General features: G+C 35.9%; 1 protein-coding gene across 6 annotated transcripts in view; it reads left to right on the forward strand.

The window, feature by feature from the left end:
* The window catches only part of LOC126507302 (complement factor H-like), a 325,893-nt gene that overhangs the window by 13,075 nt on the left and 293,471 nt on the right, over positions 1–19,347 (forward strand). For 5 of the 6 annotated variants that reach the window (XM_050151580.1, XM_050151582.1, XM_050151579.1 and 2 more), the window contains exons 2-5: positions 3,116–3,301; positions 3,606–3,711; positions 6,165–6,241; positions 8,127–8,318. In XM_050151580.1, the coding sequence (XP_050007537.1) occupies positions 3,116–3,301; positions 3,606–3,711; positions 6,165–6,241; positions 8,127–8,318 (561 nt within the window). Of the gene's footprint in view, positions 1–1,457; positions 1,544–3,115; positions 3,302–3,605; positions 3,712–6,164; positions 6,242–8,126; positions 8,319–19,347 lie in introns of all 6 variants that reach the window. The other variant, XM_050151583.1, reaches the window with a different exon arrangement.

Consider the following 19,347-nt stretch of genomic DNA (forward strand, 5'->3'; position numbering starts at 1 on the left):
TTTTCCGAGACAGGGTTTCTCCGTAGCGTTTCGGTTCCTGTCCTGGAACTAGCTCTTGTAGATCAGGCTGGCCTCGAACTCACAGAGATCTGCCTGCCTCTGCCTCCTGAGTGCTGGGATTAAAGGCGTACGCCACCACCGCCCGGCCTGTAGGCTGGTTTTTGTTGCTTTATGTTTCAAAACCACCTATGGGTGAGTACATGTGATAATTGTCTTTCTGGGTCTGGGTTACCTCACTCAAAATAATATTTTCTAGCTCCATCCGTTTTTTTTTTCTGCAAAATTCAAACTGTCGTTATTTTTTTTCTGCTGTGTAGTAGTCCATTGTGTAGATGTACCACATTTTTCTTATCCATTCTTCAGTTGAGGGGCATTTAGGTTGTTTCCAGGTTCTGGCTATGTCAAACAAAGCTGCTGTGAACATGTCCCTGTGGCACAATTGAGCATCCTTTGGATATATACCCAAATGCCTGTAGGATTTGCTGAAGGAGGCAGAGGCAGGAGGATCACGAGTTCGAGGCCAGCCTGGGCTGCACATTTTTTCCAATAAAAATAATGGAGCACAGTCCTAAACAGCTCACATACTGAAGCTCCAGACTTTTGCTGCAGTAGTGGTGATGGGGTATTTGCGCCATCTAGTGTACAGAAGCTTAGTTACTGAAATGATGAAAAATTAATGTACTGTAATTTATTACACAATTTATTTACTGTAATTTATTACACAAGTTCTAAACATTAGGAAAATACTCAAAGAAAATATGTGCACCCGACATCCTAAACAAGTGTTTTATTCTTCTATAAGCTCCCGCGGTCTCTTATTTCATCACATGTTGTATAATGACGCCCTATAGAAAAGTTCTAAGTGGAAGTTGCCTCAGGTTATTCTTTTGTCTGTAAAAGATGAAGTTTAAAACAGAGTGGTAAATTGATACAAAATCAGAAGTAAAATGAATATAACAATTAAAGTAATAAATATATATATATATATATATATATATATATATTAGATAAAAAGTTTTGTAATCTGCCATAGGAACCAACATTTTGGGTTTACTAACACAGGCATTTAAACATCAGGGTATTTATTATAAAATTAACCAATAGGCATCATTAAAAACAATTCTATTCCATAGTGCTAACATTCCATAGCTATAATTCCAGCTTTTGGAAAAATAATAAATAGGCAAAAGGATTGGTACATAGAAGGATGTAGGCACAACTATTGCAGTAAAATATTAAACATGGGCACTTATTTTCACTGTAAACTCAAACTTTTTCTATATTATTGAACTTCTCTGTTAGAAACAAAAAACAAAAATGTTTCTCCTATAAAGCTTAATAAGAAAGCACAGCACCTCGAATTTACTTCCCAACCCCAAACCATAAGAAATGGTTAAAAAACATAAGCTCCCCTGTTTTGCAAAACTTATGTTCACTTTGTGTTCTGCCACTTTCAGATACCTTGGAAAAGTTATTAGGTGTTTAAATCTCCATGCCCTTAACCAGAAGATGATACTGAAAAATAAATAAATGCAAACAAGAGGTACAAATTTAGATATTAATTTTCTTCCCACTTTCAATATACTATCCTTAGTTAATCTATTGAAAAGTAAATGTAATAGAACACACAAATATTTTGTTAATTTTAAGTTTAAATTATATAATACACGTTTATATTATATGTAATATACACATATTATATAACATACACATAGTTTAATGAATAAACTATGAATATGGTATATTACTAATTACTATTCAATCACATCAAGACACAGAGAATTCCCAGCACCCCAGAAGACCCCCACTTATCTTTTCCAAATAGAACAAGTTATCCTCAAAGCTATACTTATATTTTTGATCAACATTGTTTCACATGTGTATGACTGCATGATACATACAGTGTTGTTCTTAGACTTTATGTTGATATTAATAATCCTAGAATATCTGATACAACATTATGGTTTTATATCCATTATCTGAATATGTTTTATGTTGATGTAATATTTACAACATGCCTGTCAATATTTATTAATTCGACTGCTTAGTTCTTACTTTCTAATTCTTAATTTAAGCCACATTGTCACAATCTTTACCACAAATGAAATTGAGGTCACCTGCACACACATCTCTTGGATATACTTTCAGTGATGTAATTGCTAACTTAATGTGGACATTGTATTTGTTCTGTCTCCAAACCAATATATTGAAGCAGAGATGGGTCATAGGAATGGAATTAAGTTTAGATGAGGTTATGAGAATAGAGTCCTAAAAAAGAAATAAGAAAATATGCGTTGAAATCTGTCTCATTCCTTTATTATTTGCCTCTCTGTTCTCCCACCCCACCTCCCACCCCCTACCTGCTGGGAACAAAGAACATTCCTTGTTAGGAATACATTGTGTTTAGGCTTCCCAACCTGTTGACTTTTTGTCCTATCAGGCCTCATTGACTAAGACAGAGCACACGTTTTCAGCTTCAGTCTGAGTTGTGGCTTTGGTCCCCTTTCTTGTGATTTCTCCAACTTTCGTCATGTTAGCCATTCTTTTCTTTTTAAAAAAAAAATTATTCTATACATACATTAAATCTTGACTGCAGTTTCCTCTAGCTCCACTCCACCCAGCCCTCCCCTCCTCATTCCTCACAGCTTCCCTCTCCCCTAGATGTATACCTCCAGCTCCAAAAATCAAACAAACAAACAAAAAACACCAGCAGGTTTACCAAGGATATCAAGTGAACATGCATAACAATTTACAATAAGACTAGGCACAATCCCTCACTCATATCAGGACTGGACAACATGACCCAGTAGAAGGAAAAGGGTCCCAAGCACAGGCAAAGTAGTCAGAGATATCCCCCAACTCCTGCTAACACCAAGACACACACCCATAGCATATATGTAGAGGATCTATGTAGAGGATATATGTAGAGGAACATACCAGTAAGACCACTCTCTGTGAGCCCTGTGTTTCACTAACAGTTCTTAATATTCTACTTTCCCCCAAATGTGAAGCTTTTAAAAATTGTCTTTGTTGACAACACCATTTGCTTTTATATTTAAGGTTTGTTATATCTATGTAAATAAGTATTTCAAATATTGGTTTGTTTGTATTGTAGATTGTAAAGGTCCTCCACCAAAAGAAAATACAGAAATTCTAACAGGTTCTTGGTCTGAACAATCATATCCAGAAAACACTCAGGCTACCTACAAATGTCGCCCTGGATACCGAACACTTGGGACCATTGTTAAAGCTTGCAGGCAGGGAAAATGGGTGGCTTTACACCCATCCAGGAAATGTCAGAGTAAGTACTCCATGTATGAGATCCTTATGACTAATTTTATTTTAGAATAGATGAAATGTTTTGTGTTGTAACACTATAAAATTATATCCCTATTGTAACTAAAATGTATAAAAGTCATTTTAAAATGTAGTAATCCTCCAAAATTAAAAATGGAAGTAGGCAGTTAACTTCAAATTAAAAATACTCTTTGCTGTTTTAAGTTTCCTTCTATTCAATGATATTCAAATGACCCCCCCCTCCAACTCCTAGATAAGGTATGTTCCATTGACTGTATTCTAATACTGAATCTTTATTTTAATTTTAGAAAAGCCATGTGGGCATCCTGGAGACACACCCTTTGGGTCCTTTAGGCTGGAAGTTGGAAGTGGATTTGAGTTTGGTGCAAAGGTTGTTTATACCTGCAATGAGGGGTATGTTGTCAATATTAAGGCTTGTCATTGAAATTGCAAGTAGAAAGTCTACAAGTTTGTGCTTTAATGAGACTATTTTTTTCTATCAACATTTAAAGAATAACATACATAAAGCTATGAATGAGTAATTTTATTTGAATTCCATACTATCTTCATAGCATTAAAAAGTCAGGTGAGTTATGATTATTCTGGAACAGTGTTGAAATAAGGGGGTGTTAAGTCAGTACACACAAAAGTGTTCAGCTGACAATACCTTACTAAATTCCATTATTTGAACAATATTATGTGAAATGGGAAAATTTTTATATAGTGGGGAAATAGGAATTCTGAAAACAACTATGTTATATGGTAATCCTCCTAAAAAGATTTTACATTATTTAAAGAAAGCAAGACTTTTTATTTTACCTTTTTTATTAAATTATTTATTTTTTACATACAAGCCACAGTTTCCACTCCCTCCTCTACTAAGTTTCCTTACCCACCTTCTTTCTACCCTCCTCCACTCCTCATGAAAGGTAAGGCCTCCCATGAAAGTCAACAAAGCAGAGCATATCAAGTTGATGCAGGACCAAGCTGCCCCCAACCCAGCATCAAGGCTGAGTGAAGCACCCACCATAGCAAATAGGTTCCAAAAAGCCAGCTCCTGCACCAGGATAGATCCTGGTCGTATTGCTGGGCCCCACAAACAGACCAAGAAAGCAAGACTTTTACTTGTGAGTAAAATGTCTCTCTCCTGAGAGCTTTTTTAAAGCTTAGTAGTATGCAAATTATTTTTATTTATGGGACCCAAAGGCTATTTTTTTTCAGAATCTTTGACTCTATCCTCTGACCAGCTACTGGGTATCAAGGCTGAAATCATTACTGAGTCTTCTATAATTTTTCTCTAATGCTACAGATTATTTTAAGAGTCCATATGGGAAAATTAATAACTCTATAGTATTATGAAAAATAAGTATAAATAAAATTAAACATTGTGAATGGAATTTTTTCATTGTCCATTCTTTATTTCCTAACTTAAAGAAATAAACCATTAACAGTTTAAAGTTTTCAGATTTATAATTAGCTCTAAAACATTCCCAAACTCAAATACTTAATGTTCATAAACTATTAACTCATTCCTATCCCTCTCTGACAAAAGTGGAAACTTCATATCAGCATCATGGCATAGGCAGGGGATATAAATATGACCTACATTAGAAACCCTTAAAAAAATTCTGAAGTACTGAATATTCTCATCAGATACTCATTTCTTATTTATCGTCTCCTTGCCCATGACCTGAAGGAGATTTTTCAAACTCATTTTTATCCCAATTTTCATTCATCACCGCTCACCTTTTTGCACAAAACCAATAAGGATTGCCTTGGCATGAGTTTTTCGGGCTGTTCCGCTGTTCACCTTTGAGATATTACATCTCAGGCTAGCCTCCCTTATTTGGGTTTCACACTTGTGCTGAAAATGGAAATCAAAATTCATATGTTTTCTTCATTTGATTTCCACAGTCTCAGAACTTATATTTACAATTTGGTGAAGAAATGAACTGGATATTTTCCTCTGACTCTGGCTCTCTGGAGCTCATTATTGCCTCTTTCAGCTTATCTGTATCAAGAGCAAACACTGATAGAACCCTGTTGTGTCAGTAACTTACATATTGAGTTTCAATCACCAACAGAAATCTGTTGGTCAAGTTACTGACACTTATCAATGAAAGTTCTCACACCATGTAGGATCAGTAGGTAAAGTAGTTCACATTAATTTAAATTTTTATGGGAGAATACTTTGTCTATTTTTTTAACCTAGAACTGAAAACTAAGAGTAGAACAGGTTTATTGCATCCCTGTTTATTGCTCAACCTTTTGAGTCCTATATGTCTGTCTTCATTTTCTCTGTTGGGTGTAGGTTTAGTTACATATTATTCAGCAGAATGATTGCTTATGAACAATCATTTTATTGTTCTTCATGTAGGTGATTTTGAGATGGCATCACAAAAAGTTTTTTCTGTATGGATCTATATGGTCAACCATTATCTCCTCCTTTCCCCTCCCTCCACAAACATTGGCCCAGGAAAGTCTTTTGTAGAATTTTGCAGAATGTCTGAAGGAGCATAACATATTGGGTTGGCTCTGCTGTGAATAGAAAGCCTTTACTAGGAACTTTGTTTTGCTGTCAGAAGAGGGCACATAAGGGAGCTAGAGTATCACATTTATAGTCAATTATTCAATCTCCTCTACAGCAAGCATTAAGTAAACCCTAAATCCAAGCTCCTTGACTAATGTATTCTGCTTAAGTGTTTTCTTTCTATTAAGAATTAGGAACAAGATGAGAATAATACAAGAAAGAGAAATATTTTTTTCCTTAAAAAGTTCTTACTGGAGGACAACCGTAACAGTCAAGAGCTTAAAAGTACGTAAAAATACATGATGTCTCAACACATTTTTTTGGTTTCTGTTTTTAGGTATCAGCTGTTAGGTGAGATTGATTACCGTGAATGTGATGCAGATGGGTGGGTCAATGATATTCCATTATGTGAAGGTAATTAAGAAGCTGTTTTTACATTTATGACTAAACACCTACATTAGATAAGATTTTTTCCACATTTTACAGAAAAATATTATTGAAGTTTATTCTTCAGTATGTCTTACTTATAATATTTTGTAGTTTCTAGTATAAAACAGAAATAGCTGTTTTATTAGAGTACTTCTTTGTATTTCAGTGTACTAAGTACTAAGTCAAGAGGGTGGTAAATTTTTCAGGGCTAATGTAGATTCCTTGGGGTCATGGACTTGACCAACAGCAAACAAGGGTCATCAAAAGAACTCAAACTTTCAGCTGGGCTGTGGTGGAACACTCAGGAGGCAGAGTTAGGTGGATCTCTGTGAGAGTGAGGTCACCCTGATATACAAGAGCTAATTCCAGGAAAGACTCCAAAGCTACAGAGAAACCTGGTCTCCAAAAAAAAAAAAAAAAAAGCAAAACAACAACAATAAAAAAACCTCAAAACTTTCTAACAATATAATAAATATAAAATGAGATTGATATGATTTTTGGTCAATGTACTGATGGTTAGAAATACCAAACCCATTTTTTCCTTTATTTTATAGTTCAAACATTAATAATATGTACAACCATCACCAGCTTGATAAAATATCAGAACTTGAAAGCTGTATTCATGAAGAATATTTCCCATAATAACCGTCCAGTTACAGTGATATAGGCCTCCACAGTGGTACAAAATAGGATTGAAATATCTCTCAGCAGTATGCTGCTATGAAGGCTTTCCCATAGCCTGAAATGTAGGATAAAAAAAAGGAAAAAAAAGTAAGAATTAAGAAAGAACTCAAGCACTGGTTGCCCTTCCAAGGTCCTGAGTTCAATTCCCAGCAACCACTTGGTGTCTCACAACCATCTGTAATGGAACCTGAAGCTCTCTTCTGGTATGCAGACATACATGCAGAGTAGCACACATAAATAATAAATAAATAAATAAATAAATAAATAAATAAATAAATAAAATTTAAAAAGAAAGAACTTTCTTATCTTTTCTTCTTGTTCATATGCAGCACAAACAACAAGAACAGTGAAATACATGTTTTCCTTGTGATTTTAGAGAAATACCTCAGATCTCTAGTTATCATGGAATTAGCAGAGGTCTATCTAAATGCTAGGTCATATTTCCATAGTAAGTAATAAAGGAAAGAAAATCCAGTGGGGTTAAAATGAGAGAGAGAGAATGTGGTCACACTGGACATTCTCATGCCTGGAAAAATATAGAAATTTAATGTAAGGAAATCAGAAGTTGTTCCAGGGAGCAAGCATTCATATGCTTGTTTAAAACTGAGCTTTGGACCATGGAATGACCTGTTGAGTCAATATCTTTGGGTAATAAGACAAGGAAACATGCCTAGAATATCTCCTGCATCCAAAGTTTCTTCAGGAAACATAAACTTTGAATGCCTTCACAATAGAGAAATTTTAAGAAAAATAAAAATGTGAATACCGAGGTTGAAAGGAAAGGAAAATTAAGAACAATTTCTCCATCAGAAGAAATACCTTAAAATTTATTGCTTTTCCATCTTATTAAAATGCTCTGTGGCATTCCAATGTCACGTTGTTCTGAAGCATCAGTAAAACATTTGTATGTGATTGTTCCAGAGCTCATATTTTTTAATAGTTAAGGAGACATTTACAATCATGAAAATTCAAACTATCATTTGAAGTTATAGTTTTCTCTTCCCATTCCCACAGAAAATGATAACCAGACTACTTATGTTAAATGATCTTTATCTCTTGCAAACAATCATAAATATTTCTAAAACATCTAAGTAAGTTCCTACAGGTTTATCTTGCTGGTGTTTTATTCATATACACATATAGAAGCTTTCAGTTCCGTCAGTAAAAATGGTGCCTGTATTTTCAGTTGTTAAGTGCTTGCCAGTGACAGACCCGGAAAATGGAAGAATTGTGAGTGGTGCATTGGATCCAGACCAGGAATATTCCTTTGGACATGTGGTGCGCTTTGAATGTAATGCAGGCTTCAAGGTTGAAGGACAGAAAGAAATGCACTGTTCAGACAATGGCCTATGGAGCAATGAGAAGCCCAGATGTGTGGGTAAGATATACATACTTGTCTGCTTGGTATTTGAAAACTTTAGCTATCCTTAAGAAAAATGTTTATTTCTTTTTAAGTATGTTTTTATTTAAAACAGAATTACTTCACTCTGATGCTTATTAATCATGACTGTTTCTCTATAATTGACTGAAGGTCTTTTTTTATAACTGTAGCTTCATGACTTGGTTAATATGTAAGCAAAGGTCACTATCTGGTGTTGCTATTCACAGTCTAACTCAGCATTTCTGTTCTCTGGTGTATTAGAGAAGAATTTTATGAAGGTTTTGGAATCCAATGGTTTACTATATGTTTCTAATCATGCTCCATGATGGCATTCTAATTTTAATTAATATTATTAGGAAGAGTTCTATATTTGTTGCAGGTTTTAATTTTTAAGACATTAATTACAATTTTAATTAATGTTGTTAAGAATGGCGCACGCCTTTAATCCCAGCACTCAGAAGGCAGAGGCAGGTGATCTCTGTGAGTTTGAGACCAGCCTGGTCTACAGAGCTAGTTCCAGGACAGGCTCCAAAGCCACAGAGAAACCCTGTCTCAAAAAACCAGAAAAAAAAAAGAAGAAGAAGAAGTGATATTACACACACACTCATGCACACACAAACACATATTTGCAAGTTTACTGTCAGTTTTATTTATCTGAATTGAATTCACTAAATAAAACTTTGACTTATAATAAACTGATACAATAAATTGTGAATCAATATTTCTTTGATTTTTGTTTCTCTTTTTTCTTTTTCTTTCTTTTTTCTCTTTGTTCTTTGTTTATTTGGTTTTGAAACAGCCTCTCACAAAGACAGCAATGGCTGGTCTGAACTTGATATGCAATCCATGTAGGTTGTACCTTAAAGTAATTTTCCTGAAGCTGCCTTATGAATATTGAGAGCATAGGCACATGGCACCATACCTTGAAGGCATAAGTTACAAACAATCCCACACCAGTTTGGAATTATGATTAATAGAATGGTTATTTATTTAAAGGGAAAAAACTTACAGATCACCATCCCAGACAATAGCCCTCTGCATGATCAGGAAAGGAGTCTAGTAGCTGGAAGTGGAGCCGGAAGCAAGAGAGCGAGCACACAGCTACAACTGCTTTTTGAAGCAAATGAGACCATGCCCTAGTGGGCTGGTATCTTTAAGTCTATTGGCTAAAGGAGCAGAAGCATCTTCTACAGCACCTCCCCCTTTGTTTAAGTAAGAGACTTCTAAACTTACTATGAAATTATATACAATAAGAACAAATATCCTATTCTAACTAGCTTAAGTCTTGTATAATAAATAACTTGGCCAAGTCATGAGAGGAAAGTAACTACATTTATGTAGTCTTCAACTCCACTGAAGATCTGAGAAGGGAAATAATGTTACCTGAGTAAATAGGAAGTGCAATCTAACAACTTTCAAAACATGCAACAAATCACAGAGACAACTGGCTACCTGGACAATCACCCAAAGTCACGTTTGCAGCATTGAAGCAACCAATTTTGGCCAAGGCCTAACATAACTGACATACCATTTTCAAAGGTAAGAAATTTTTCAAAACTATCTTACCCTGTCTTGGCAGGATATAACAGTTCTGTTTTATCCATTTACAGATACTCTGTATCTTTTTCAGTGGTTAAGGTATGGGCATTTCTTTGCCCAAAGGCCAGTTCTGCCAAGAAGAAAGGCTCTAGGTGGAGTGCCTTTGGTTCTCAACATTTTCTCTGGAATAGATCCATGTTGCCAGGGGCGATTGTGTCTCACTACCACAGAACACTGAGTTAGATTAAAGACCATATTCTACAGCTCTCTGAAGAGGTTGAAGATTATCTATCTATACTGAATATATACTGAATCTATGTATCTAAAGAACCTGATTAATCTAATTATAACTGACAAACATAGATGATCATTGATCTATATAATTCTCAATACCTATCTAACTTAAAGACTAAGACAATAAACAACTGTGCAATAAATGAGGAAAATGACCTCCAAATGTAAACAATGTACAAGTATACATTGCAATATGGTAACTATATATCAACACATACAATATATAAATATCTTAATCAGAGGTAAAAATGTATACTGCAATATGGTAAATATTTATCAATACTATATATATATGTATATATCAATACATAAAAATGTTTTAAACAGAGGTAGAAGCATGCACGCATACAATAGTCAATATAATTTAACTTTATATCAATATACAAAATCAATACCAATAAAATTGTCTAAAAAACAATAACTATCATCCAATTATCCCTTTTTTTCCAAAAAGATCCCTAGGCTTATAAAATTCCTCCCCCAACCCTCAACCATATACTTATTATAATCAACCCTAAATGATGTCCCTAAACCTAGGGGCAAACTTTACTGGGAGAGGAGACGTCATCCTCTAGAATAACTTCCAGCTGTCAAGGGGGTGATGTTCTTTCTGGGGGATCCTGTGAAAGTAAAATGATGGTTAAATTTCAAGATCAATGTCTTTTAAAATTGCAAATAGTCTCTGAGTATTTTGTGGAGGTCTGGCCAGAATGTTGTACAAGATGTGCACCATTTCAGCTAACCAAGTTGGGATCGTCTTGTGCAGCTGGTACCCAAAACAGGTCTTGTAGTAGTGCTATCAGTATCATGATATCATATTAACCAGGTGGAGTTATTGTTATAGGGCCCCATCTTCTTCCTGGAAACTTCAGAAATTACTGCAGAAAAATTCATTGTTCTTAAACATTATATATATATATATATATACATATATATATTCAATGAAAGGTATGATAAAGACAAAAATAGATATGAAGAAAAACAAAGATGTTTTCTAAAATCTTTTTTCTTAATGTCCCATATCAAATGGCACTTGACATGAGATAGAAACTCTGGGTTTTTTTCTTTTTTTTTTTTTTAAATCACAAATCACATGCCTTTATTTGGAATCTGAATATTTGCTGGTATATGCATGTTCAACTATATGTAATCTGTATGCACAAGCATACATACATTTGATCAGAAATAGAGACAGAATACCTTTGTGTAAAACCTTAGCAAATTACATCTATTTGGTGATATTCCCTCTTAAACAGTGCCTGATATGTAATGGACATAAAGCTGGAGTGACCAAGTGATTCACTCAGAAGTCTTTTTCCCCTTTGAAAATCCCAAGTTCTGAAGTATTTGGTAGTCTTCAATTGAGCATTCATTCTCTCCCTCCAGAAATATTTCTTAATTGGGTATAATCAGATGGCCAGATCCCTTCTTTTGTCGACCAGATCTCTTCTTTTGTCTCAACAATCAGTGGTAAATAATACATTCTGAGAGTGATGGTGAAGATGCTACCAGGCTTTGGGTTTTTTCTTTTAACAACATGCTTGAATTTAAAGAGGGACAGAGCCATTGTCCAAATCTAAAACCAGCTCTATATATTCATAAGCATATACATACCTATACATACATATATATAAATATATACATTGTATCATTTGTACTTACTAACCATATTGTATGTTCTTGATGATCCTTATTGGATAGTTATTTTTCTACCTGTCATCATCCAAACATCAGCAGTTTCTTGAATTTTTGAAGATGAGTATTTTCCTGCAAAGACAAGAACAGGACCCTGCCCCCATCCCAAATGCTTTTGTTACCACCTGTATGGTTATCACCAGTGTGGATGAGCTGTCATTTCTCTGTTTCAATAGGTTTCTCCTTTTCAAAGTGAATCTTTATTAATTTTGATGGTATCCATATTTTTTCATCTCCTGTGGAAACAAGAGCAAAACACCTTCCCCAACTAGTATTTCTCCTGGTTGCCATTGTGAAATCAACAAATCTTTGAAATATACTGGTAGATTCAATTCAGAAGTTTTTTCCATTATCCAATGCCTCTCTGGTGCTTTGTTCCTTTCTCATTAGTGTTAAGAAAAATCAAAGTTAATAAAGCATTATACAATCTATTTTTCAGGGTATTTTATGTCCTTTTCTGTTTGTTCAGCATAACCTTTATAGTACAATTTGATCTTTCTATAACTGCCTGGCTTGTAGGATTATTTGGTATATCTGTACTGTACTTTATAATATAATAAGCAAAAAACTGTTTTCATTCTCTTAGATACATATGCTGGACCATTGTCTGCCTTTATTTGTGCAGGTATACCCATGATGCCCATAACTTCCAATAAATGTGTGATTACCGAATCAGCCTTTTCTGAGCTCAGGGCAGTTGCCCATTGAAAACCTGAATACGTGTCTATGGTGTGGTGTACATATTTTAATTTACCAAATTCCATAAAGTGGAACACATCCATCTGCCAGATTTTATTCCTTAGAGTACCCTTTGGGTTACTTCCTGCAGGCAAGAGTGTTTGATTATATAAAGAACTATAGGACACCTCTTTATAATTTCCTTAGCTTGTTGCCATGTAATAGAAAACTTTCTTTAAACCTTTACTATTGACATGATGTTTTTTATAAAATTCTGAGGCCTGCAACATGCTTCCAATCAATAATTGATCAATTTCAGCATTACCTTGTGCTAGAGGACCAGTCAGACCCATATGGGATTGGATGTGTGTTATATACATATGACAAAGCCTATTCCTGATTATGTCTTGTACCTGGATAAACAATGAAGTCAATTCTGTATCATATTATATAAATTCAACAGTTTCAATATGCAAGATAACTCTTTCTGCATATTGTGAATCCATAACAATATTAAGAGGTTCTTTAAAATCCCTTTGCACCACAAGAATGGCATATAATTCTGCCTTCTAGACAGAATTATAAGGGCTTTCTTCCACCTTACTCAATACTTCTGATTTGTAACCTGTTTTCCCTGATTTATTTGCATCAGTATAAAATGTACAGGCTCCAGTTATTGGTGCATCACATACAATTCAAGGAAGAATCCAAGAAGTTCTCTTTATAAGGTTAAGTCTATCACTTTTGGGATAGTTGCTATTAATTTCTCAAAAAAAATTAGCACAAGCTCTTTGCATGGTTCATTGTCTTCCCATAACTTTTTTATTTCATCAGTAGTAAAAGGCACTATAATTTCTGTGTGGTCTATACCTGCTAGTTGATGAAGTCTTGGTTTACCTTTTATAATTAATTCAGAGACTTTTTCCACATACATTTTTAGTTTTTTACTTGGTTTATGTGGTATAAATATCCATTCTAAAATAATATCTTCCCTCTGCATTAGAATCCCTGTAGGAGAAATTCTGGAAGGCAATATGACTAGGATACAACTAAGATTTGGGTTCATCCTATCCACATGTGCCTCCTGTAATTTTTCCTCAAACATTGTCAGTTCCTTTTCTGCTTCAGCTGTTAATTTTCTGGGACTATTCAAATCTTAATCATCATCTAAGGTTTTGTTTAAATGAACTATTAGATCAGGTATTATCCCAACATCTGGTTGTAGACTGGAAATGTCTCCTAACAATATTTGAAAGTCATTTAGCGTCCATAACTGGTCTCTCCTAATTTGTGCCATTTGTGTTCTAATTTCCTGTAAACCTATTCTGTAACCTAGGTAATTAACAGAATTTCCCTCTTTGAATTTTTTCAGGAGCAATTTGTAATCCCCATCTAGGCAAGACTATCTTTACTTCCTCAAATATCCTTTCTAAAGTATCTTTATTTGAATCAGATAAAAATATGTTATCCATGTAATGGTAAATTATGGCCTTGGGAAATTGCTTACAAATTATTTCCAATGGTTGACTTACAGTGGATGCTCTGCCACAGAAGAACTAGTTGCTGGTTTCATACTCTGCAAGCCTAAAACTTAAGTTTCTCTTCATTGACAAATTTACCCAGCACCTGTGGTTTCTCAGTTGTTTGTTTTGAATGATACCGATCTTGTGCGTTCCGTGTTACAGACTTGGACTCCAGGATAATGAGGGTTTAAATTATCCAGACGCTCATTCTTTGCCAGTGTCATATTTGCAAAATTTCGTAGTTTAGGCCTTTAATTTAAAAAGCCTGACTTTAAATACTGCCTGTGAGTAAACCCTTGAATAAAAAGAACATGTGAAAAACTGAAAAAAAAAAATATTGGCACAATGTGGGACTAATGAGCATCCCCTGTAGGAGGATAGTCTATTGATATCTCCTAGTAGGCTGAGAATTATAAGTAGGCACTGTGAAGGCAAATTTTTCTCTATCCTTTTCTTGTAAAGGTAATGTGAAAAAAAAAACAGTATTTCAAATCAATAACTATAAGAAGCCATCATCTTGGTAATAGAGAAGGCAAAGAAATTCCAGATTGTAGAGTACCCATAGGTTGAATTACCTTGTTGACAGCTCTTAGATCTGTCACCATTCTCCATTTACCAGATTTCTTTTTTACAACAAACACAGGAGAATTCCAAGGGCTGGTTGATTCTTCAATATGGTGAGCATCTAGTTGCTCTTGTGCCAGCTGTTCCAAAGCCTGTAATTTATCTTCAGCTAGAGGCCACTGCTTGATCCATCTTGGCTTCTCAGTTAACCATTTTAAGGCTAGGGCTGTTGGAACCTCTAAAGGTTTGCTAGTTGCTGTATGTTCTTGTACAGCCTGAATGGCTGGTGAGCTTTTTCCATAATACCTCATTATATCCTTCCCAGAATAATGAGTTCCTGGAACTACAGGAATGTTAATCTGGGTATTCCATTGCTGTAGCAGGTCATGGCCCCATAAATTTATTGCGATATTGGCTATATATGGCCTTAGTCTTCCTCTTTGCCCTTCAGGCCCTATGCATTCAACCCATCTCATGTTTTACACAAGATAGGGTTGCAATTCCTAGGAACTGAATATCTACCTCTTGAAGAGGCCAATTTGGATGTTAAGATTCTGAAGTAATGATACTTACATCCGCACCTGTGTCTAATAAGCCTTTAATAAAAATGCCATTTATACAGACTCAGCTTTGGTCTTTGATTGTCAATAGAAGTCTGCCAAAATATATGCACACTCTGTCCTACTGGATTTTTTTTACTCATCCTCCACATGTAACCCATCATTTAGACTAGTATTGCTTTTTACAGCAGACATTGGAGTTTTTAATTTTCTTGGTGAGACACATTCTCCACAGTAACTGAGAATGACTGGGCCACTTTTGGCTTGGGTGCCTGTGAGAGGCCCCTCTAGGGGTTTCCCAATGGTATCGGGTTGCCTTGTCTGTCTGTTGTTGACCTGCATTTGTTGGCCCAAGGTCGACCTTTACCGCAGCTCCTACATATACCTAAAGGCTGAGGTCTCCTATTTTTCTCATTCCCACAGGAGATATTAGTCCCAGAAATTCTTTGCCTGCAATCCCTTTTCCTATGTCCTAATTTACCACAATTAAAACACCTGGCAGTTTAATGTCACCTCATTGCTTTGAAAATCGCTTCTCCTACCCAAGATTCATCATTTTAACCAAATGTCTCAACATTCATCATATGCTGAATCCATTCATCCATAGGTGCTGATCTAGACCTTAAAGGCCCAATTATCTTTTTACATTCTATGTTTGCATTTTCAAAAGCCAGAGATTCAATAATTATTTGTCTAGCTTCTGGTCTCTTACTCCTATATGCAGAGCCTTAATTAATCTTTGCAAAAAGTCAGTAAAGGATTTTCTCTGTCCCTACCTAACCCTGGTATATGATTCGACCTTTTCACTGGATCTTGTATTCTATTCCAAGCATTTAAGGCTGCTTTGTGACATAGAGACAATACTTCTTCATCATAAAGAGCTTGGACCTGTGGATCAGCATATGCTCCTACACCAAGAATTTGATCTTGGGAAACCTCCATACCTTTTGCTCTTCCTTGCTGTTCCATATGTTTGGATTTTTCTCTGAAATAAATTCCAAACATCAAGGAAGGTCCATCATCTAATATTGCAGACACTAACTAAGAGAAATCATGTGGGGTAGCTCTGACATTAGAAGCCCAAGACCTTATTATTCCCTTAACAAATACAGAGTGCAAGCCATAATTAAAGACAGCTTGCTTAATTTTTTTAGATCATTCATTCCTATTGTCATTCATCTCCATTCTTTGACTCCCTTTGAGCCTTTAGAAGCTGACACTTTGTCAGAGTAAATTACAGGGTATGACACTAAAACCCTGGGCAAACCAGTTCTGATAGCCAGTGGTGATGTTGAATCCTGTCCTTGTGCTTTCTTAGTGTCTGTTCACCAGCTCCAATAATGTCTTTGATTATTTCAAATCTTTTTATCATTGTCTCTCTTAAAGCCTGAATCTCCTGACCTGCATGTGTTTCTAGTGATTTCACTAAGGTATCAATTTTTTGGACCACATTCTGTACCTGTGATTCCAAGGTTTCAACTTTCCCCTTCAAAGATAACATGTCCTCCCAGAACTTTTCTTGTATATCATGTAGATTTCCATCCTAGAGACATTCTGTCTGTTACCTTATCAAAACTTTGTGATAACTTCTGAATGTCAAATTCAACAGCCTGAACCCTTTCAGGTAACTTCCTAGTACGCTTGGATATGGAGTCAATTTTGCCTGTCATAGTATCCACTTGTTCAGATAACCTCTGCTTTTCAATAATTTTAATCCTTTCAACTAGCCATTCATTATTAGTCCATAAAGATTGCATCACTCTTAGGAATGCCATATTCTTCCTTAGTGATAGAATATGGAAAAGAAAACTGAAGCCTAGTAACCAGTAAATTGAGGTAATCCCATAGCCATCCAAACCTCGCATGATATAATCCATTGTATTAGTAAAGAAAGCAGTAGAAGTTGCATTGGAAATGAAAACTGCCACATTACCTATTATCCAGCAGGTGGCGCTATTGCCAAGTCACTCCTAGAACCACTGCAAAGGTGATGGAAAACGGGGTCCTGTTTCAATGTCTGCCTTAGTATTTGTTAAAAACTGGGAAATATGAGTTACTCAACAAACTAAATGTAATTAAATCAATTCCATACATGGAACCAGAAACCCAGAATCCAGGGATAGAGAACAACCCAGAAGCTGCCTATGCTTTCACATGATGGAGTTGCCCAGAGGGGTTGCAGCTTTTGGCAACCACTTGTGCTCTGATTCATGCCACTTAAGTGCTGCGCATGCAAGGGAAATTTAAAAACGACTCAGAAAAGAGCAAACCAGATGGCCAGAGACTGTCCAGGCCTGTGGAGCCTGGGAGGTGTGGAGGTGAGGAGGCAAATGATAGGGTATGTGGGGACTTGAAGCCAATATGAGGCGTGTAAAGAGGAAATATAAAGAATTGCAGCAAGAAAAGCCACTGTGTGATCATTTATATTGAACTGCTGGCTCCACGCACAGGGCACAAGCCTTGGCTGAGGGACGGCTCATGCCAAGTTGAGCTGGCGGCAGGCAGCTGAATGGGAGGAAAGGGGGTTTCAAACATTGGGTGTCGGATAAAGGTGTAAGTCATAAACAATCCCACACCAGTTTGGAATTATGATTAATAGAATGGTTATTTACTTAAAGGGAAAAAACTTACTTATCACCATCCCAGACAACAGCCCTCTGCGCAATCAGGAAAGGCGTCTAGTAGCTGGAAGTGGAGCCGGAAGCAAGAGAGCGAGCACACAGCTACAGCTGCTTTTTAAAGCAAACAAGATCACACCCACGAGGGCTGGTATCTTAAAGTCTATTGGCTGAAGGAGCAAAAGCAGCTCCTGCAGCAATACCTGTAAAATGTTTTTTTAATATTATCTAACATCTCCAATACTTTCACCATTTTAAGCATTGTCTGCCTTACACCAAAGAAAGCAATGCTTTGTTTTTTTTTTTTTTAATTTTCTTTAAGTTTTGAGATTGTAATTAGATCATTTCATTCCTCCAGGACATTAGGTATTACCAAGTCTTTCTAACAACACTAATTCTTTGTAAAAATAATGATATGTTGATATATACATTCAGTGTGCTGCATACTCTACACATTGAAGTTGCATGCATGTTATTTATGTGCCTACAATTCAATGTCTATGGCTAATGAATCCTAGGAAATTTTGATCCTTGAAATTAGCTTTCAAGACGGAGTAAGGTATTTTAAGACGCAAATACCTTAAAAAAAAATAAAACAAGCATAGCAGATCTCAGTAAACCATGGGGGCAAAGGTGAAAAGACAGCAAGGTGTCTAAGGCACAGCCATGTCCTGAGCCTCATCAATTGCTACAGAATCCCCACCACAGGATGTTGCTGCATAACCCTATTATTGAGGTGATTAGTACAAACATCTGTTTACTTCAGATAGGAAACTGACAACAGATATACCACCAAAGTCTGCCTTGTGAACTGAAGAGTTTACTACAGCTCCAGGTGTAGAAGTGACTCAAAGATAAGCGGCAGCATCTAAAGCCTGCCCCAGCATGAGTGCAGGCTCACAAAAGCTGCAAAGCTGGAGCACAATGCACAATGATCTGAGGCTTTTCTGAAGCTCATCTGACCCAAAAGCATTTACAGCAGTCATTACTGCTTCTCTATGCACGGGGAAAGAGAGACCTAATCAATGCGCTCAATTTCAAGGACTTCCTGAAGCATTTAAATTGTTTTCTTCCCAAGCTTAATGAACTTGCTTGGAAAATAGGATAGTATACTTCCCTTTCAAACAATATTTCTCAGCCTGTCGGTCATAACCTGTTTGGGGGTTCAAATGGCACTTTCACAGGAGTCACAAGACCACCTGCATATCAGATATTAACATTACAATTCACAAGTCACAAAATTACAGTTATGAAGAAACAACAAAAATTTTATGGTTGGAGGTCACCATAATGTGAGGAACTCTATTAAAAGGTTGCAAAACTAGGAAGCCTGAGAACCACTGAGTAGGAGTTTCCCTCCTAGGTGAAATGTTTTATCTTAGAGGAAGTTGCTACTCAACAGTTGAAAAGAGGAGAGCAGTCAGTAAGAGAATGAGCATAGGCCAGCACAGTTACTGTTTACACAAGTCTTAACTCAGCTTGACTTGGGAAAGGATGAAAAATTTCAAAGTGACCATTTGAAAGTTTATTTAGTTATAAACAAGACAAAATGAAA

This window comes from Alexandromys fortis, unplaced genomic scaffold (assembly GCF_014885135.2).
Source record: "Alexandromys fortis isolate MF-2015 unplaced genomic scaffold, M_Fortis_MF-2015_v1.1 scaffold_71, whole genome shotgun sequence".
NCBI lineage: Eukaryota > Metazoa > Chordata > Mammalia > Rodentia > Cricetidae > Alexandromys > Alexandromys fortis.